Below are 22461 nucleotides of genomic sequence, written 5' to 3'. Positions count from 1 at the left end.
TTTAGACAACATATAAGAAGTTACAATCATGTCTTTTCATTCACTTCTCTTGGTGTTCATATGGATGAAACTATAGTAGCAAATGGTCGTGGTATATATACTTTTCGTGCTGAAGGTGAAATCTATGATAGGATAAGAGGATTTTATCCAAATGATGGGTCCAGACCCCGGTTTTTGCAATTGTACATTTATGACACTGAACATGAATTACAAAATAGAATGTTGAAAAGCCCTCAACTTCATCAAATTATTGTTCATAAATTGCAACAAATATTACACCGGTGCAATCCTTTTGTGCATGTATTTCGACAACTTGCTCAAGAACCAAATATTCAGATATGTTCTTAACTCATTAAAGAGCGCCCTGCGAATCAACCACAATATAATATTTCAATTGCATCTCAAGTAGCAATTGTATACAGGTCCTAGACATCAATATTTATTTGGCCTCTGAATTAAGAAATGGTTAAGGATGTAAATGTATGATACTTTCATTTACTAATTTTTTTCTACATCATGTATGTAGTAAATATATATTTCAGTTTTTTAACGAATGTATATTTATAGATACCTACTAAAATAGTTTGTATATTTATAGAAAACTACCATTGACTCCATCACATATAGCTCATTAACCCAAAATCTTGATCAAATGTATTAAATATTAGTTGATACACAATCTTACGAATTAGTAATTTACTGCTTTCTTTTTCAACCAATCTACGTAGTATATCCATCATAAATTGTCATTGATTATTCTTAATATTATACATATAGCTACGTAAAAAAAGCCAACACACAGGCACGACAGCGCATGTGTTTTCGCTAGTGAAATTAATAATATTATTAGAATCGGTTTCAGAATAATTAAAAAAATTAATAAAAAAGATTATTTTTAATATAAATATTAATATAATATTAATGTAAATAATAAATTTAGTTTTAATTTTAAAAAATGATAATATTTGTTTTATTTGTAATTTTAATTAAAACTGAATTGAATGAAAAAGATAAAATACAAAAACCAAATTAAATATAAGACATCATATAATACTAATATTGACATGTAACTAGTCATGAATCTGACACGTTGGACAATAAAATTTTTTTAAAAGAAAATTAATTAAGAAAAAAAAGAAACTAATTGAAAATTATTTCAACATTTTAAAGTTGATTGAAATAAAAATTCAGAGATCGACTTAAAACTTTCAACTAAAGTAGTCCGGGGGCACGCTGAAATCACTTGTTTTCTTCCCTTGATGGCTACGTCTCGGTGGTTGTGGCCTCAAAGGCATGAAAGGGGTATGCAATATCCACAATATTCCAGAAAGTATTTCTTCCATTTAGACTGATAGGGATTGGTGATTGCACTAATTAAATTTGCATAAATCCAATATTCTTGGCCTTTTTCAATCAATTATTAGGACAAAAATTTAATTTAGTGGGCAAATAATATTAAACGTACTGAATTAAGTTTTTATTAATTAACAGTATATATTAAAATGGGATTTTTAATTGTGCTAAAAGAAATTTAAAGAAAAAGGACATTGTTCAAAAAATAATCTTTTATTATATAAGAAAAGTCTTGCTACGAGTTTTATAAGAATATTAGTTAAAAACTAATAAAAGTTACTTGTTTGTTTACGTATTATCTCTTTTTCAACCATTTTATCTATGGTATTTTTAATACGCAATAATCAGTTTATTTGAGAAAATTATCGGGAAAAAATAAAATCAGTTGTTTTACTAAATAAAATTAATTAACTAAAAATTATTGACTTTTTAAAATATTTTTTTATAAACATATTTTAACACTATTGAAAGGCTTCGCAATAAATGATAAATTTTTATTTTAGTTTAGGAAGAAAAATATTGTTTTAGGATATATATATATATATATATATATATATATATATATATATATATATATATATATATATATATATATATATATATATAAAGGGAGAAGATTCAAACATAAGAAAAAGGCTCGAAGGTGTAGGAACAATACCAATCTTAATTTCAACATCCACACATCAATAAATTGAAAGACGAAGCCCATGGACCCCTCCGTTTTGGCACATTCGTTTCCACTTGAAATAAATGTTGTCCATGATGAGGTTGAAATCAAATGTTTGGTGAAACGATGGAAGCACCACACACATGCTTCAGCAACGCTATCATTCTCGGTTTCTTGCTTCTGAATTTGGTTTTGGGGAGAGGTATCGGTGCCGATACCTATAACAGAGATGATTTTCCGGCCGATTTTGTTTTCGGTTCAGGCACCTCTGCTTACCAGGTTCAGCCTGAATTCCTCTATATTTTTTCATCTCATTTCATCGTTTTTCTTTTATTATTCTGTTATGTTGCGATTACAGAAATTCGGACTGTAGTGACGATTTTTAGTAGTGTTTATTTGGTATGTCCATTACTTTTAGCATATTAAAAAAGATTTTAAATATTTAACAATATTGAAATTAATTTTTATAATTGTATTTTGACATTACAACGAAAAGATAACACCATAAAAGAGAATCCAAATTAATCTGTAAATGTGTTATTGTTATTATTGTAAACAGGTGGAAGGAGCTCCTAATGAAGACGGAAGAAGTGATAGCATATGGGATACCTTTGCCCACGCTGGTTCCTTTGCTTCACTCTACATTCTTTCTTCTTCGCATCTTCTTACCAATTTTATATAAATCTAGATTTTTCATATTTTTGGAAATTGCGCACAATAAATCGAAATTAAGCGAATACTACCGTATAATTGTTTTTTTATTATTGTAAAGTTTAAGAAAATATTAAGACTCGATTAAAATATTAAGAAAATATTAAGACTCCAAAATATTAAGGCCAAAGGGAAACCCAAATTATTAAGCCAAATGTTTTAATGTTTGTGTTTTGTTACTATATGGACTCAAAGTTATCTAAAACTCTCACAAAATTGAAATTAACAATGTAAAATTATCAAAATTTTGAAAATGAAATGTTTCTGCTTAGTGCCATTAGAGACACTTTTTGGCAACATAGGTGATGGAAGTATTATTTAATAAGAAAATGATTTAACTGGTAACTTTCGCGTTTTTAAGTATTTTATGTACTAAGACTAATACAATGCAGCAAATGCATTCCATTTTGGGAAACGTCAAAACTATCTTTTCTAGATTCCAAACTTTCTCTGAATTAATGCAATCTCACGAATCTATAATTTGGAGTTTATTAGAATTAACTGATGTAATAAGAGAATTTAAATTACGTCAAACTCAACATAATATAAAAAAAAATGTGTTGACGACGAAAAAGAATACAAAGAAACAAATAGGAATAGGAGGACGGGGGAAGAAGAGAGGTGTTGATAAGAACTAAAACTTTAAAAATATTAAATCAACCTGCATAGTTTTACTTCAACCTTCAATGTAATGCAAGGTAAGACATTAAATAAGAATTTGTTGCCACGGTTATATCTTCTTAAAGGCATAAAGTTTGTAATATTTTATTACTTGAATTTGCCTATAAAAGACCATGAGCTGCACACATCTACAACATTGAAGAATCAAAATTCAGAGAATAAAATATTGACTCACAATTCTCTCCTCCTCCTCCTTTTCCATGTGTGTGGTTTCATTTTTATAACTTTAATAGCAGATTACATCCTCTTAAGAAAAAGCATTTATCATATCATACATAGATTTACTGTGAGACGTGAATGAGTGATGAAAAACCAGGGAACATAAATTTACTAATCTAGTTTTGCATTCTCAATTACATACCAATCATTATTCACTTAAAAATTCAGTCTCACGCAATAATTTTTAATGAACAGGATATATGCGTGGAGAAAATGGAGATGTAGCATGTGATGGGTACCACAAGTATAAAGTGAATACGCTTATCCTTGATATTTTTTTATTTGCCCGTTATAGCATTATTCAGTGTGTTGCGATTCTCCCATTTCTGGGAGATTAGAGAACATTGAGGCATAAGCTGCTCAAATAATAGAGATTTAGCCACTGTTTTGTTCAACTGTTAAAGCGTCACTGAAGTACCGTTTGATTTTAATTGTTTTATGAAATGCAGGAAGATGTGAGGCTAATGGTGGAAACAGGACTTGAAGCCTATAGATTTTCCATTTCTTGGTCCAGACTGTTACCAAGTATCATACTCAACACAAACCCTTCAATTTTATATATATATCAACACTTTTCAAAAAGCTTATGTTTTTCCTCAGACGGAAGAGGAGCCGTTAATCCCAAAGGATTGCAGTACTATAACAATCTCATCAATCAGCTCATCAGCAATGGTTATACTTAATTTTGGGTCTCTTAATTAGCTTGCAAAATTAGCCATGCATTGATTTCACTCCAACCAAATAAATAAACAAATTTGAAATCTCTTTAAGTTCTACAACTGATATAGTTACCCTATTTCCCTGGAGCAGGAATCCAACCACATGTGACGTTACACAACTATGACCTTCCACAGGTTCTTGAAGATGAATATGGAGGATGGGTTAGTCGTGACATCATGTACGCTTCTGATCTCTTGCACCTTATAGGGAAATTCTTCTAACTACTCTAACAATGGGTGTGTGCGTTCGCTTTTGCTTGCATACAAATTACTACTCTTATTCCACATCTACTTTGATTAATTTTTTTATTTAATGATTTTTAATTTATATTTTATTATTATGTCGAATTGTTAAATTGTCAGACGGAAGTAAGAGAAAATGTCAGATGTCCAATTAATTTTTTCTATTGATAAATAGTAATAGATAAGTTACTTGGATGTAAATGCAGAAGAGACTTCACATACTATGCTGATGTATGTTTTAGAGAGTTTGGCGACAGAGTCTTGTATTGGACCACTGTGAACGAACCCAACATTTTTGCCTTAGGTGGTTATGATCAGGGAACCTGCCCACCTCAACGATGTTCTCCCCCATTTTGTGCTATAAAGAGTAATAGAGGCAACTCCACATATGAACCCTACTTGGCAGTTCATCATATTTTGTTAGCTCACTCTTCAGCTGCCAGATTGTACCGGAGAAAATACTTGGTATATCACCTAATCTTACATATCCATGTTAATGGCAAAATCTTCAACAAATATACTTTGCACTAAACTTAAAAAGATTTGTCTATAATGTAATTCTTCTCAAATTTTGTAATCGCTATCAGTGCGAAGTGTTTTTAAATTATTATCTCTTAACAAAGTGTTATTATCTAAAAGTTATACAATGTGGTTTTGGATTAATTGGCCATTTCAACTTAAATTCTTAAACTTATAATCTTTGTCTGATTTTCAATCTCTATATTGACTTTGTTTCATCTCAGATCCAAACTTTGTTGGCAAAGAATGTTCTTTTTCTAAGAAACTCGTGTAACATTGCAGAACAAACAACATGGATTTGTTGGTATCTCTATCTTCGTGTTTGGACTTTTACCACAAACAAATACAGAGAAAGACAGGGCAGCAACTCAACGAGCTCGTGACTTTTTGGTTGGTTGGTAAGCAACTATCCCTAAAATTGGTTTGTTTTACTTCTTTCTTCCACTTATTCTTAAGTTGTTCCCTTAAGATAGATGCTTATTTATAACTGAAGTTCTATCGCATGCTATTCTATCTTCTTAAAGACTGTTTTCTTTAATTGGACATACCAATACATGTGTCCAAGAATAATAAACTTGACAATTTTACAAGTATGCTTTGATATTGCAGGGTTATGGAACCCTTGCAGTATGGAGACTATCCAATTTCCATGAAGAAAAACGCTGGTGTAAGAATTCCGGCCTTCACAACTCGTGAATCTGAACAACTCAAGGGTTCATTTGACTTTATAGGAGTCATTCACTACACCAGTGTCAATATCACAGACAATTCTGACGTCCTTAAGAATCAACTGAGAGATTACGCCGCAGACTGGGCTGCAATGATTTGTAAGTACTTCATTAGGCTTACGAATAGTGAATTTAGTAAGAGATTAAAGAGGTAAAAATGCAAATATGTAGAAGGGATAAATTTGTACGGTATATTATGAAAAAGAATAATTATAAGCACTTAGTCTTAATTTTTTAATCATGAACGGTATCATTACATACGGGTTTGTTCAACTTGTGAACTTTCACATCATTTACCATTTCACTCTAATGTAATAATACCCCTTACATAGCCTAATGATCTATTTGATATTATAAAAATAATAATAATAAAAAGTTGATAACGTTACATTATAATGACTTGTCGTTTTTCTGATCTTGCAGTAGGATCGCATGTATATACAAATGAAGAGGTATCAATAAAATAAAATGTCACATAAATTGGTTCTATTTTTTAGATTATCCGTTGTGCAAATAACTGACTTTTCGCCTTACATGATTCAGTATCCTATCACACCGTGGATTATGCTGGAAGAATTGAATAAATTCAAGCTCCTTTATGGAAATCCTCCTATATTCATTCATGAAAATGGTCTCTCTCTCCCTCTCTCTCTAAGATTCCGTATAATTGCAATGAATATTTTTTAGTAAAATCAACCCTTGATGTTATACGGATTGAATATTAAGCTCGGGGTCATAGTTCTATTGTTCTAAACAAAGCAACTTGATTACATTAGGCATTTTTGTTTCGATCATGCTCATTCCTGCTTATACTGTTTACCTAAATGCGACTAACAATGCCATTGGTTAATGGCATAGTGCGGTTAAATTATTTTCCTACAAAAACCACCTTTAAACTTAGTTGTATGGAACTTTACTACAAAACTTTATTACATATGTATTAATGGTAGACTAGGAAATCCTGTTGATGAAATCTAGGTTGCTCTTGTGAAACATGATAAGTTCAAATGATTGAATGAGTTACTGATTAAATTTTGGGTTGTTAGGTCAACGGACAGCAAGCAATTCGTCACTACAAGATGTGTCAAGGGTGAAATACTTGCATGAGTATATTGGTGGAGTGCTTGATGGCCTGAGGTATGTTACCCCTGCTCTAATTCATGTAATAAATATATCACAATCTTTTTAATCACTTCCACAGGAATTCCTTAAGTTGCTTTTGTTTATGACTGCAGAGTCAAAGTTGTGGATAACTGATCTATTGAAGTATATTGTTTATAACTAATCTTGAGAAGTGACTCATGTCGAGAATTTATCAAACATACCCAGAACACACACCGACAAGCAAAAGAACAAAAATACTTGAACTAGAAAAAACAAAGTAGTTATTATTAGATTGTAATACAGTGGTTTATTTTCTGTAAGTGTTCCCATAACCACTTCTGATGCGTTTTCTGATATTCTGCATTACTCCAAAATTTCTCAGAGATGGAGTAAACATAAAGGGGTATTTTGTCTGGTCTTTCCTGGATTTGTTCGAGTTGTTGGATGGATACAAAGCTAGCTTTGGCCTATACTATGTTGATAGGGATGATCCAGAGTTGAAGAGACACCCAAAGCTCTCTGCAAAATGGTACAGCCGATTTTTGAAGAATATAAACAGTTCTATAGTTGGAAGTGTTGAACTTGAGAAGGATCCCTCACTCGTTTCAATTGGCCACTTACTTGAGTAGGTTGTTTGTTTGTTTGTTATCATGAAAAAGTCATTACATAGAGGTGGTATTAGTATGATTATTTTCCCTTAAATACATAACATAAGAATAAACTTGGAGAAAGCCTAAATACCTCGGCAAATCTCAATTCAGATTGCAAAAGAAGGATAGAGAGAGCTGACAAGTAAAGCATTCTCATGACAAAAATGAAAATAGAAAATTTTGATATTATAAAGTAGGCTTGACCTTTTCTCTAAATAATAAAAAAAAAACAAAATCGACATATTGTAGAGATAATGCAGAATTAAATACGAAAGTACTATCCTTATGAATTAGTATTTATTATTTGTATGATTGTTTTAAAATATTTTCTTATTTTGTTTTCAAATTGCCAATAAAAGGCAAAAATTTGTAAAAGTCCATCCAGTAAAAGTTTAAAGTACTATTTTTGTTTCTTTTTGCAACCAGGAAAGAATATACAACCACCTGTTTTTTATCCAATTCGAACTCCAAAGAGACAACATATCATCATATTCAGAAACACCATCCACAAGATGAAGTCATTTATACTTCTACGTCTTAAAATTTCCACAGATAAAATATTTTCATCATTACTTATCCATCAGTCTCACAGATGCAGTTGGTGATGCAGCCACAAAGTGTTTGGAAAGACAAAGTCCTTATCCAAACGACAACAAATTTCTTTTTAAAAAATAATAGTAATAAAAAGATGGTGAATGAGGACAAAAAGAAAGAACAAGATCATTAAACATTGACATGGCGAACCTAAGAATGGGAGAGAGAACGAGTGAGAAAATCTAAAGTCATATTACTTTCAGATCCAATTTTCATACACCGTCAACTATGTTATTGCATCGGAGTAAAAACAAGAAAATAAATGAAAATATTTATCTTTGATGAAATTGAAGTATAACCCATACAAACTTAGAAACGTGATGATGTACAAATAAATATTTGAAAACACAGATATATCATATTCAAATAAAGTATTTTAAATTACCATTTATTACGATAATTATACATTATTGTATATGTTATTTCTCATTAGTTAACTGATTTGAAAAATTAAATTATTTATTATAAATAAAAGTTGAATTATTTATTAGGTTAAAATATCTTTTTTTTTCCAATTTTCGTCAACTTTTTTCAAATAGGTCTCAATTTTCGGGGGTGCTCAAATAGGTCCTAATTTTTGTCAATTTGATTCAATTAGGTCTTAATTGGGTAACTCTGTTTAAATTGGTAACGTTTCACTGTACAATTGGCTTTTCTTTGCTATGTGTTCCATTACTAATCCTACGTGGCGGTGTTTTCTTTATAATAAGATGGTTAATTACAGGCTTAAGCATATGACGTTTTAAATTAAATGCAAAGAAGGAAAATTTTTTAAAAAAAGTAAAAGGTTTAAAAAGTGTTAGGGTTTATAAAAAGTCGAACATGCCATGCTCTTTCTCGTGTGTGACCTTGCTCATACTTGGAACGTTTAAGCTTTAATGCAGCTATATCTCAGACCCAATCTTCTTCTTCATACTGTAATAACTGTATGCAACGTAGTGTTCCCTCTTCTCGGACCCAAGCTTTAAGACCCATTTATGATTGTGGAGAAGTTGCAGTTCTCAGGACAACAAGAACTCCGAGAAATGTGGGTAGAAAGTTCTGAGGTTGTGCTAACTACAAGGTAAGATTGATTTAATTGTTATTCTTCTGGGTATGTCAGATTTGATGAATCTTTTATTTATTTTCTACTCCTCAACAATGCCAAAGTGAAGCTGGTGTTTGTTGCAATTTTTTCAAATGGTGGTATGAAGACGTTGATGAAGAAAAAGATGTTATTATCGTCAACCAAAACATGAAGATAGAAGATCTCGATAATGTAGTTAGGGCTCTGACGAAATGGTTTAATGTATTAGCAGTAGTGGTTTGTATTGTTGGGTTGATAAACATGGTGGTGTTGGCCCTGATGCTGAAAAATTGACAGAAAATGGTTGTAATTGTGAAGCTAATGATGTACAAACCTTTCCAAAATTATGAATGAATTAAGTAATTTATGTTCAATCAGGTCCTTACTTTTGTTAGTTATGTTCAATTAGGTCCCTACTTTTGTTATTTATGTTCAATTAGGTCTTAAAATTTAAAAATGATGTTTAATTAGGTTCTATACTAGATAAAGTTTTCTTGTTTAATAATGTTCCCAATAGACCAGATCACATTGTAAGTAGTAAAATAATGTCAATAGTAATAAAATTGTGATTGATAAATAACAAAATCCTGATAATTCAAATCAAACAAGTTGTTCTCGTTCACCATAATCTTGATTTATCCAACTTACAAAATGAAATAGTCTATGATCCAAATAATCCAAAAATGGCTAATCAATCGTACAAAATAACAACCATGAAAGTACAAAATTAAACACCAAAATACATCTACATTAAAAGCTATATTAAACTAGGTTTTCAGACTGCACAATTGGTGGTTCTTGAGATGGTTGGGTTGGTTGTGGAAGAGCAAAAGTTGGTTCTTGAGATGGCTGGGTTGCTTGTGGAGGAGCATCAGTTGGTTGTGAGGAATGTACTTGTGTAGGCACTTATGGGCAATGTTTTCTATTGTGCCCCAGTTCACGACAAACTTTGCATCTTTTTCTATGGCCACCTTTTCGTAATTGCGTGTCATCTTTCCTCAACTCCCATTGTTTCAGCCTTCTATTTTTCCTTGGTCTCCCAGGCATAATCCTTTTATATGGAGGCATGACATCTGGGAAATCAGTGGTGGGCCACATGTTTTGTCCATTGATAGGGAAGATAATGGAGTTGTACATCTCTTCATAACTTGATTTCCTGAAACATAGAGGGATATAATCTTTTGCATTCAAGTTCAAGAACCTGATGGCAGCAAGTGCATGGCAGCATGAGATGCCAATTATCATCCACTTTCTGCAGCTGCAATCTTGGGTGTCTAGGTTGACAGCATACTTGTCACCTACCACTGAAAGGTGTGAAACTTCAAATACTTTCCCCCCTGCAGAACTACATCAGAATTCATATACACATATCAGGTTCTACATCAACACTGAAATGGTTATACATCAACAACACATAAATAAGTCATACCTTGGGATCCAGTATCTAGTTTTTTTGGATTCTTCTTGTAGCCTGGTGTTTATTTTAGGACAAATCTGCCCCTCCATTTTTTCCACCTTCTCTCTTTTAGATTGCCACCTCTTCATCCTGTATATTTGTATGTCTTCCAACATTGAGATAACAGGTTTGCTCCTAGCATCAACACGAATATTATTAAATACCTTTGTCATGTTGTTTACAATTGTGCAGTGACAACATTCCTGGTGAATCTTGATCTGGACCAAAATTTATGTATTCACAAAAATTAATTATGATTAGTCAGTTTTTATATAAAACAGTATAAAAAAATGAGATATGAATACAAACCTAGGTGTTATAGCAATGAGGTACTTGAAAGCATCCTCATTTTCCTTTTTATATCTCTCATTACCCTTTCCCATGCCATAGGGTGTGTCACAGTTGTTGCCTTCCACATTAAGTTCTTCAACTTCTGACCAGCAAAGCGTTTTTTGAAATTGGAGTACAGATGCCTTATACAAAATTATTGCTCTACACCAGGTAATAACTCCTGAATCGCAAGCAATAGGTCCTGTTTACAAAGCAAAAATATGAAGAAAAATGAATACAACATATGCCTCAAAAATGTTGAATATGAAGAAAAATAATACAATGAACAGAACATGCATACCTTTTGTTGATCGGACATAAATGTACATGCCTCCACATACTTCAGTTTCGCCTAGATCATCCACTAGGATTTCCAAAAACCATTTCCAAGTCTCTTTGTTCTTTACCTCCACAATGGCATATGCAAGAGGGAGCATCTGGTCGTTAGCATCCCTCGCCACTGCAGTTAGCAACTCGCCCCCATATTTCCCTTTCAGGAAGCAATCATCTAACCCAATAAAGGGGCAATAAACCACAAAAGCATCTTTGCATGCTTTGAAACATGTGTAAAAACTACTAAATATTGATTCACCTTGCATTTCATCCACTTTGACTTTCATTGTGCTACCAGGATTGCATCTCAAAATTTCATATGCATAGTCATGTATTCTTCGAAATTTTTCTTTGAATACCCTTCCACTTGGTCTAAAGCTAAGGACTTTGCCCTACGAGCCATAGCCACTGAAATACTTGTATTCCACTTCCTCAACCCTTTCTCTCGCACATCCTTAATCTTGAATTTAGGATTTTCAATTAAAGATTTTTCTACCTTCTTACTAAGCCATTTTGCACTCATAATCTTAAGTTTGAACTCCCTAGAACAAATATGCCTATCAACCACTTTTCTTAATTGCCATGTCTTGCGTAAAGGAATATATGCAGTATATGCAAACCATTCACATTTTTCTTGTGCCCCCATACATTTCACTCTCACTCTTTGTTTATCATTTTTAACCCATCTTATATTTCTACCAGAATGAACTGCATAAGTTATTATGGCTTGTTGCAAATGTTCCTTGTCTATGAAATTTGTGCCTACATCCCATTTATAGTCAGCCATGGAATTTTGCATGACAAATGTCCCAAAAGGACCACAGCTGCTCCCTTCATCACCTGAATTGTCATCAACACAACCCTCATCATCACTTTCATTAAGGCTAACCAGCTCATCTGATTGCCATTCATCTCCTGTTGTCTCTCTATCAGAAATTTGAAAACTACAATCTTCCTCATTGTCGCTATATTCCTCTTCCTCACTTTCTTTCTCTTTTTCAGTATGCTCCACTTGGTCAGAGTCTTGCTCATTATGCACCTAACATTGCACCTCCACACTCCCTTCAAACAAATTGTGATCACCATTGTCCAAACTGATATGGACATCAACAAGTCCCTCAACATCTACTTGGTGTACTTCATCCTCCACCTTATGGTGAACCTCGTCTTGAACTCCTTCTTCACCCCTCACATCAGTTTCCTTAACTTGAGGCAAATGATTCCTCAAGTGAGATTGCACCTCACATTCACTTAAACAATCACCCCCCATCTGCACTTCAACCTCAACCTCAACCTCATGAACCTGCTTATTAACCTCCTCGACAACCTGGATATGAACCTCCTCGTTAACCTTCGCATTAACCTCTTCATTAAGCTTCTCATTAACCTTGTCCACATCATCATTTATATGACTGCTCTCTCCACTCTCTAAGTCATCCCCACACAGAAAACCTTGTTTATACTTTAAATCATTTTCCACAACTTCTGCTTCAGAAACACCATGCACAACAAATATGTGAACTTGGCCATAGTGCTTGGCACATGCATCATGTTTATTGCACCTTTGTCATCAACCAACATATACATGGCATTCTCAATTGCATACCATAATTTCTTAACATTAACATAGCCCATTTCCCTTATTTCCCCTGTCACCTCAAAATAACTCCACCTGTCTGGGTCATAGGCCCAAACAGTGGTTTCCCAACCTATGTAATTAACTAGACCACGTTGTTTAAAAAGTCCACCATGGTGGACCACAATTTCGAAACTTTCATCACACATCTCACACCACTATTCAAATTACTGACAGACCTATCTGGCAGATATGAAAAAAAATTGTAAAACAAGGTCCACGAAAACATTTAATATCGCATAAAATATTTGAACGAAACACACAGGGTCCACGAACACACAGGGACCACAACTTTGAAAGAAACATAACCGACACCGACAAAGCACGCACACAACCCCAATCCACTAGCAAAGATATTCACTAAATTAGGGAAAAGGAATGGGACACTCCAACGAAAACGACAATGGCATACAATAGCAGACAATGACAACACAAACACACAATCAAACAAACATAATCGCAATCGAAAATAACACCAACCCAATCGCAAACCAGAAAAAATCCAATCGCAAAAACGAAAAACACAAACGCAAACAGAAACCTAACCTGTCTTCGATGTCTTCGATGAATTGATGATGATCCTGATAGCAATGGCAGACGCAAAATGAAGCTACCTTGCTTTCTTTCTTTCCCCATATTCGAACAAACATAACCTAAATCTCCAATTTTCTCAGCACAAACCTAACCCAATTCGAACAAACATTTTAACCCCTTTTACTTTTAATCTGCGTTGCAATTTTTTTTAATTTTCCTTTAAATCCCTTTTACTTTTTTTTTAATTTTCCTTCTTTGCATTTAATTTAAAATGTAATATGTTTAAGCCTGTAATTAACCATCTGATTATAAAGAAAACATTGTCACATAGTATTAGTAATGAAACACTTAGCAAAGAAAAGCCAACTGTACAGTGAAATGTTACCAATTTAAACGGTGTTACCCAATTAGGACCTAATTGAATCAAATTGACAAAATTTAGGACTTATTTGAACACTTCCGAAAATTGGGACCTATTTGAAAAAAGTTGACGAAAATTGAGACAAAAATGGTATTTAAACCTAATTATTATAGGTAATATATAATGACTTTTCTTCATACATCATCATTTATTTGTTTAATCTATTTCAAACTTAACACATACATATAATATAACCATTATAAACAAATATTTAATAATAATTTAAATTCATATATATATATATATAATAATTTTGATAATTTTTTAATTATTTATTACTTTAATTATTATTATTATTTAAAATATAATATTTAAAATTAATCAATTATTTAGAATTTTTTTTATTATTAAATATAATTAAAAAAATATCCGTGCGGGTACAAATACCAATATTTTACACTTGAGTCTATTATCTTGACTTCGTTTCAACTATGAAAGGTTAATGCCTTAATGAGAAGAATGACTCGTATATTAATGAATAAGAAGATAAAAAAGAAAAACTAATTATAATCCATTCAAACTTATACATAATATTTAAGAAAGAATGACTCGTATAATAAGAAGATAAAAAAAAAAAACTAATTATAATCAATTCAAACTTATCTATAATATTTAATAATTAATCTTTCAAAATACGTAAATACTTAGAACATCAAATATACTTATAAATGACCAGACACCAAAATTATAAACTTAAATATTTTAGTGCATTTACTCCGGTACATCAACGATACCAAAAGCTTTCAGTAGGAAATAAAAAATAAAAAAGCCTTACTTTTAACAGATTAAAGGAACCATCCCAATAAATTGAACCAATTTTGCTATCTCCATTTGCATATATCAGAATTCACAAGTACATCTACTGTCCCAAAATCCTCACATCCCGATCACGATCCCTCCACTGATCAAGAAATAAACAAAACCAAATTGCTCATAGAAACTTTCAAGCTAGTAGCCCAGGAAAGAACTAATGAAACATATTTACTTCAATAACTTATTGTGTACAAAACAAAGCGGAAGTATTTTATGATTTCAATCTTTAGTAGTAAAGTCTATTACATCATAAGAACAAGTATGACATAGTCATAGAAGAAGCACAGCTCCGAAATTCAGTGAGTATTATCATTTTTCCTTTGTCTGTAAGTATTATGTTTATTGTTGTATCACAGACACAGGCAATGTAGATCAATGTTTGATTTTTGGCTTCTTCACTATCATCACCGTGCAGTGAGCATGATGAGCACAATAGTCACTCACACTCCCTAAAACAGCCCTGCAAAAGTTAACAAAGAAAACCTAATTCACAAGCTTCTACAGGAAGAATATACACAAAATTATTAGATAGTTTCAAACCATGATTTTAACCCATCTACCACATATAATCAGGTTTTTCAATTTACCAAAAAAAAAAAATTAACAAAGTTAAAGTGTCATCTAAAACTGTTTTAGATCCCGGTGATATGAGGAAGTTCTCATATCAGAATTTATGTTATTGGTATTGGAAATTTAAGAAATTTGAGCTATAAATATATGAGGTTAAGATCTTATATGAACTCAAATCTCATTCTCCCACCCATTATTACATCACATGGCAACTAAATATACCAAAACTGCAGAGAGCAAGTACCTTTTTATAGCTCCATAACCGTGACTACCCACAACCAATATTGCTGCACGATACTTTTCCACAGCATCACAAAGAACATTTCTAGGATCACCTTCCACCACCTCTGCTGTGACATCCTCTACCTGAGGAATAATCCGATCTTACCAATGATGATAACTGATAAAGAATAAATCCAACATACAGTCATAAGTGATAAGAGAAAGTTAAGAATGAAATTACAGATTTTTCGATGCAAAGTTGTTTAGCGGAATCAACGACTCTGGCGGCAATCTTTCTCAAATCGGAATCTACAATAGGCAATATCTCAGCGGCACCTACATACACTAAGGAAGGGGTTCTGAATTGGATTAAACAAAGGTGAGAGAGTGAAGTAAGTAACAGAAGAGACGTACCAGGTCCAGCGAGACCCACAGCAGAAGTGGCGGTAGGCCTGGAGTGGACGAGAACCAGCTTGAAAATTGGGCTCGGAAAGAAGTGATCAAGGGTCCACTTGAGAGCGTACGTGCTCTGTTCACTATCATCTATTCCTATCACCACCACTTGTTTCTCTGACGACCCTGCCATCTCAAAAACCACCGCAGCTCAAACAAATACCCCTCTCTTATTCTCACTTCCCTCTGCAACCCCAGTTATTTATAAACCCATCCAAACCCACTTGTCAATTATTGAATCGTTGCTTAATCGTGAAACCCTTGTCTGAAAACGACGTAGGCGCAGCTTCTCGTCCCTTGCGGATACTGTAGGATAAAAAAGGGACCACCAATACAATTCAGTAAAGTTTATTACTTTATTTATGTATTTATTATTTAGCCCCTTTTTTTTATATTTCAAATTTTAAATATCAATACATTTCGTAGCCAGTAAATACTCCCCTTCGTTGTTGTCAAAACTCATATGATAATCATAGAACATCCATTCATTGAATCTGATTCCTACATTATAAGATTTAAATTGTTTGGGATAGCGTAAGATACTTTTTCTTCTTCTTTTGGTATGTGGCGTAAGATTTTTCTAAATACCGAACAGTTACTTCTTATCACGAAAGTACTTAAAATCTTAGTATTTTTTTAGTTATTACTAATTCTTTATTTTTAAATAATTACTAGTTAATATCAAGATATGGAGAGTGTATTGGGAATAAAATAAAATAAAAATAAATAAGAAACTGAAATGATTGGATGTATGAAATGTTTGTAATGGTTTATTTGGTGATTAAATACCCGAAGAACGGTTTATTTGGTGAAGCATGTGATGTGGGTCATATGATGTCACGGGATAGGTGTGAGACAAGAGAAAGCAAATCTGTGTGCGGCAACTTTAAAACGTGATCCAGTGGTAACCAACATTGTTCTATACGTAATTTTAACTTTTTTTTTATTAAATAGTTACTTAAATTAAATACAGTTAGATTTAATTTAATATGCTACGGTTTGATTTATATTAATATTTTATGATTTTTATTATTTTTTTAATTTTAATCTGAACTAACCTGTCGTTTTAGTGAGAAAAAACAAAATAAATAAACACTTTTTAATCATTTTGAATAAAAAGTCGTTAGTCTTTCCCTGAGCCTCCCTCAGTGGCTACCTGGCCGGAACAAGGAGCAGTCCTTGATGTAGGAACTGGGCAGCATATTTGGGCCCCACACTTACTTTTTAATTCTGTAGTTATACATGACTCAACTCAACCACAAATATATAAAACACAGAATATTTTAGGATTATATTAATGATGGTAACATTATTTCATAAATTCATAATATTTAATTTAAAACTTTGTGTTTTGTTTATGCCATTTTTTGTTAAATTAAAAAATTTAGTTTTTATTTAAAGATGTGTGATATTTAGTTCATTCTTTATTTCAATATCGATAACAGAAATGTTATTCTAGGTTAAATTTGAACGTGAAAATTTATATTCGTATGTTTTTAAAATTAAAATTTTAATTTATAAATTTGAAAATACATTAATCAAAACTAAACTTAATTATTAAACACTTTTTTTATTATTAAGTTAAATTTTAATTTATTGACACTAAGTTATTGAGGAATTTTGAATTTGAAGGAATGCGTCAATTTCGTCACGTTGTTGTTTGATTTGTGCGGTCAAACCATTGGATAATAGAATTAGAAAAGAGGAGGAGTGACACCATATTGTTGTTTGTGGTGATGATTGTTGTTTTTTCGGTTGAATACTATAGGAAATTGATAATGTTAAAGGATTTTTCTTGGCAAAAAAAAATCTCTTTTAATAAACGTGATCACCTTAAATATTTACAATAATATGATATCATCGTAATCTACATTGTCACGGAAGACTTTCTTAACAAAAAAAGTTAACATATGAATATAATAATAGAAATGATTAAATTGAGTATTTATATCTACGCATATGGTTTTCTCATTTTGTTCACAATTATTTGTTTGTACTTTACACTTTGTAATTTAATTATTTATTATTTTAACAGTTATTTTGTTTTTTTATTCATCAGCATTTATTCTATTCTCTTTTCTCCATTTATTTTTCTATCAATATAAATTTATATTATATATTAACTTAATAATATTACAATATCATCACCTACTAACATAATATCATACATATTTACAAAATATATACACATAAACACAATAATGCCTGTATTTATACTAGTTTTATATAAAATGGACTGAACTATGAAAAATTAAATTAAATAATTAGATTAAATAAATATCACATAAAAAAAATATATAAAATTTTAAAAAATTAATATTCTTAATTTTGATACACTAATATATTTTTATTATATATATATATATATATATATATATATATACCTTTTTGTTTATTAATTGTGAGGTTTTTAACACGTTTTTTTAATTTCTAAGATAAAAAGTAAAAAAATAAAAGTTTCTCAAAATATATGTAATATTACAATTAAAATTTATAATAAAAAGGCTTTTGATGATGTAAAAATTGTTTAAATTTGTATAACCAATAATATATATATATATATATATATATACTAACTAGATTACATTTTATTATAATTTTTTAGAAATATAACATTTAGTGGAGAAAACATGAAAAAAAAAAGTTATAAATTGGCTATAATCATTTTAAATTTTCTCATCTTTATCTAAAGTGAGACTCCTATTCAAATTTTAACATGTCTAATTTACACATAGAACTTGATTAGTTTATGTTAGGATCGGCTCAGATAAAGTAAGTAAAACACTCATTTTAGGTCTTTAATAAAAAAATGTCTTAATTTTTTTTTATTAGTAATATTTTTCTATTAAATTAATTATAAAATTATATTTAAAAAAGTACCTTAAAAAAATTTGTTCTACTCATATATCTATGTTAAATTAATTATAAAATTATGTTTAATAAAAAAAGCTTCAAAAAATGTTTTATTACTAATATAAATGTATTAAATTAATTATAAGTTTATGTTTGAGAATAAAATAAAATAAAATAACTATTAGTATATCTATTAGTATATGCTAATTTTTGTTGGTATTAAAAATGATAATAAGTGAGTTAAAACCTTTATTAGTAGATTATAATTTTATTTACAAATAAGAGAATGGTTAGTTATTAAAACCTTTATTATCTTATAATCAATTTAGATTATATTTTCTTCTTTTATCTCTTTATCTTTCTGTGACTTCTTTTGTCTCTCCTTACTTTCATCTCTTTTAAGAGTCATTCGTTTAGGGTTTTGATAAATTAAATTTTTTGAATCTCATATTGTTCGTGTGTACCAATTTTTTCATCCTTATTTATGGTTAGTATGTTTTTCTTTCTATTTGTGTTGTAGTTGTTTTCATTCTATTTAAAAATTTGTATTAGAATTAGAAATGTGATTCTTTTGTCCTTTTTTTTGTTTTTTGGTACTTTTTGATTTACGAGTTTTAAGTTTTTTTTACATATATCTTGACGAGGAATTGTAATTTTTCTACAAAAATATTAATTAGATAAGGGTTTAGTCTTTTCGTGAATAATAAATTAATTGGAGTATAATTCAAAGTTAGATTTCCTGTAGAAAGGTAATTTAAGTTTAGGAAAAAAAACTTACTATCGAGTTGGGAAGAACAATAATTTTTTTAACTATTTTTATTAATGATTAATCTTAAAATAAATTCTAAAAGTTTGTGAAAAAAGTTGAGGCTTGGGAAAGAGAAAAAGACTTCAAAATACTACGAGTCTCCTATCAATTTTACTCTCTTGACAACCAGAACTAGTTTATTCTTTTAACTCATTCGATATATACTTATCTTTAGTAGTGTTTTATATATTGTAATTTTTTATTTCATATAAAAATATAAAGATATGTTAACTAAAAAATTTGATTTATTTTCAAAATTAAAAATATAAGACAAATTATAGGTTTGGAAAATGATAAACCCAATTGATATTATTAATTATAAAAAAAGAATATATTTTTTTCCAAATGGATATATAGCTTACATAATAATGTTAACAATTTCAGTGTCAGTTGTTTCAATCGAAGGAGTTTTTCAAAGCTAACAATAATAAAAACTTATTTAAGATCAACAATGTCTCAAAAAATATTAAATGGATTAGCCATATTATCATCTATTGAAAAAACAATGTAAAATAAAATTAATTATGATAATTTCATAAATAATTTTGCATCAAAAAAAGTTCAAAAAAAAGTTTTAAATAAAAGGCCTCATTTTTTAAGTTTGTTTTAAGCCTCTCAAACTCTTGAGCCGCCCGTGGTTTATGCCATATGGAAGACACAAAGCAATGTGTAAGCTTTGCTTCAAATTTATTAAGAAGCATATGTGTGAAAAATAATCAAATAATAATAATAAGATAGAGATAGATGATGATTGATAAAGTCAAATAATTCTTATAATAAAAAATAAAAATATAAGATAAAATTATAAATGAGGAAATGATTAGAAAGAGTTTGGGTCGAGGCATGTAGAATGTTGTCCTTGGAGGGAAAACACTCCTAGTTCACAAGGCAAGACAAAATATTATATATTTTTCTCCCAAAATACAATAACTTATCATCTTGATCGAGTGTAGTAGGGGATATTTGAAGCTTATGAACATCAATATTTTAAAAGACAATATAGAATAGAAGACAAAAAATAACTTTATGTAAAGTGTTATTTTGTCATGCATTTTTCGCCTTGAAGTAGGTAGTATTTATAAATACAATAGAGTATAATAGAATTTTTTTAATAAATCTAATTAAATAAAATAATAAGTATTAATAAAGTTAAAAGAGATAACATTTACCCATAAATTTAATAGTTCATACAAACCTCAATAGTTTTAGGATAACTTATTTATTTAAAAATTATATTATATTTCTAACCATCCCCATATAATTTAAAAAATAAAATAAAACAAAATATATCATCTTTCAAAACAAAATACTTGTATTTTAGTGTAAAAAACCTTCCGAGTTCGAACCTTACATGTAGTGCTTATAAACTTCCCACATGACAAAATGTAGAAACTTAATTCTCTTGAGCTACTCCCCCTATAATAGGGTATTTAGTAAATAATAGATACAATATCGATGTTTATTGTAGGTTCTAATTAAGCAATGGTTGCACGTTGCAACCTTATGCAAGTATCTTGTTTCATAAGTGTCACTTAGAGACTTATCCATGTCTCACAATGATGGTCCCACGTCACACTCACTAGGTAAATGGCTAAAAGGTGGTTTATGACTCAGACCCTGAAATAATTGTATTTCCACAATTTATAATACACATTTCATCAAATTAATTGGTGTACTTTAGTTAGCAACAACTTCATTATTACTCATTGAATGTCATGGATGTCTATTGTTGCAACTAATTTATGAATTTTAATGTCATTCTCCTTGACTGCTCAAGTACTTGTTGATGCATCAACTCTTTTCTAAGGGGATTGGCAATGTTTTTTCTTTTAACTTGACAAAGTAAAAATTAATAAGAATACCTTGAGTAAATATGAGTTTCTAATAAATTTATGTTCGAGCCTTCTTTTTTACATTAACATTTTTGTTATAAATTTTATATATAGCAACTTAATGGTCACAATGCTTTGAAAGGTATATGTTTATTCAATGATGGTAAATCATATACAAAGTAAAAAAAAAAAAAAAACTTGCATGCTTTGAAAGGTATATGTTTATTCAATGATGGTAAATCATATACAAAGTAAAAAAAAAAAAAAAAAACTTGCCTCAATTGTAGCATTATTTACATTAATCATCTTTGCTTCCATGGTAAATCATGAAACATTTTTTTTAACATATTTCATGATATTGCACCACCCAAAGTAAAAACACAGCTAATAGTTGATTTTGTGTAACTACAATCAAAATCCAATTTGCATTAATATATCTTTCAATAATCTCAACAAATTTCAATTAATGAATGTTATAATTAGAAGAGTTACAAATAATAATAGTATTCTAAGAAATTTCAATAACTTCAAAATAAATAACCCAGAACTTCTTTTTCTTATTATTAAGAAGTATATTAGTGTTTGCAAGACATCTCACACTTCTGGCTTTTTTTTTCATAACTTAAGAGGATTTTTACCACAATCTTTATAAGAAATGCTAGTTGAGAATATGACAAAACAAAATATAAAGTTTCACATCACATATTTTTATATGAATAAGAGCTTGTAGCATTAGCTTTACCATTTAAAACAACTTTTTTTTGTTACACCATTAAATTGATATTGTATGGAGATATTACTTAATGAATATAGTGAATAATACCGTGAGTTTCACAAAAATCACTCATTTCCAATGATCGTGATTATCAAACTCGCGAATTAACTCATTTGAGTTTACTTTCCCACTCACCCTGGACGAGTTAACTCAGAAGCAAACTTGATTTTG

The 22461-nt window shown here is 30.3% G+C and overlaps 3 protein-coding genes across 6 annotated transcripts; 1 reads left to right on the top strand and 2 right to left on the bottom strand.

Annotated features, from left to right (window-relative positions):
• The first annotated feature begins 2083 nt into the window (after positions 1 to 2083).
• LOC114191797 (hydroxyisourate hydrolase-like) lies at positions 2084 to 7811 on the top strand. Of its 2 annotated transcripts, none has more exons than XM_028081194.1 (13): positions 2084 to 2299; positions 2580 to 2643; positions 3827 to 3882; positions 4081 to 4156; positions 4232 to 4303; positions 4442 to 4529; positions 4800 to 5058; positions 5395 to 5510; positions 5722 to 5939; positions 6264 to 6292; positions 6384 to 6471; positions 6887 to 6977; positions 7076 to 7320. In XM_028081194.1, exons 1-13 carry the CDS (start codon positions 2132 to 2134, stop codon positions 7095 to 7097), a joined length of 1347 nt encoding a protein of 448 aa, XP_027936995.1. In that variant the 5' UTR covers positions 2084 to 2131; the 3' UTR covers positions 7098 to 7320. The 2 variants fall into 2 exon arrangements, with proteins under 2 accessions (XP_027936995.1, XP_027936993.1); XM_028081192.1 differs by lacking the exon at positions 7076 to 7320 and adding an exon at positions 7327 to 7811 and having other exon boundaries at positions 2089 to 2299.
• A 2110-nt stretch (positions 7812 to 9921) lies between these two features.
• LOC114189747 lies at positions 9922 to 10829 on the bottom strand. Its single transcript, XM_028078418.1, has 2 exons — positions 10684 to 10829; positions 9922 to 10599 (listed from the first exon to the last, which is right to left on the bottom strand). The coding sequence occupies exons 1-2, from the start codon at positions 10824 to 10826 to the stop codon at positions 10161 to 10163; spliced, it is 582 nt and encodes a 193-aa protein (XP_027934219.1). The 5' UTR covers positions 10827 to 10829; the 3' UTR covers positions 9922 to 10160.
• A 3938-nt stretch (positions 10830 to 14767) lies between these two features.
• Positions 14768 to 16271, bottom strand: LOC114192794 (universal stress protein PHOS32-like). Of its 3 annotated transcripts, none has more exons than XM_028082610.1 (4): positions 15984 to 16271; positions 15811 to 15914; positions 15592 to 15713; positions 14768 to 15237 (listed from the first exon to the last, which is right to left on the bottom strand). In XM_028082610.1, exons 1-4 carry the CDS (start codon positions 16153 to 16155, stop codon positions 15150 to 15152), a joined length of 486 nt encoding a protein of 161 aa, XP_027938411.1. In that variant the 5' UTR covers positions 16156 to 16271; the 3' UTR covers positions 14768 to 15149. The 3 variants fall into 3 exon arrangements, with proteins under 3 accessions (XP_027938411.1, XP_027938412.1, XP_027938413.1); XM_028082611.1 differs by having other exon boundaries at positions 15811 to 15905; positions 15984 to 16253; XM_028082612.1 differs by having other exon boundaries at positions 15811 to 15878; positions 15984 to 16217.
• Between the last annotated feature and the right edge of the window lie 6190 nt (positions 16272 to 22461).

Source organism: Vigna unguiculata, chromosome 7 (genome assembly GCF_004118075.2).
Source record: "Vigna unguiculata cultivar IT97K-499-35 chromosome 7, ASM411807v1, whole genome shotgun sequence".
Taxonomy (NCBI): Eukaryota; Viridiplantae; Streptophyta; class Magnoliopsida; order Fabales; family Fabaceae; genus Vigna; species Vigna unguiculata.
This window is presented reverse-complemented; position numbering and strand designations above follow the sequence as displayed.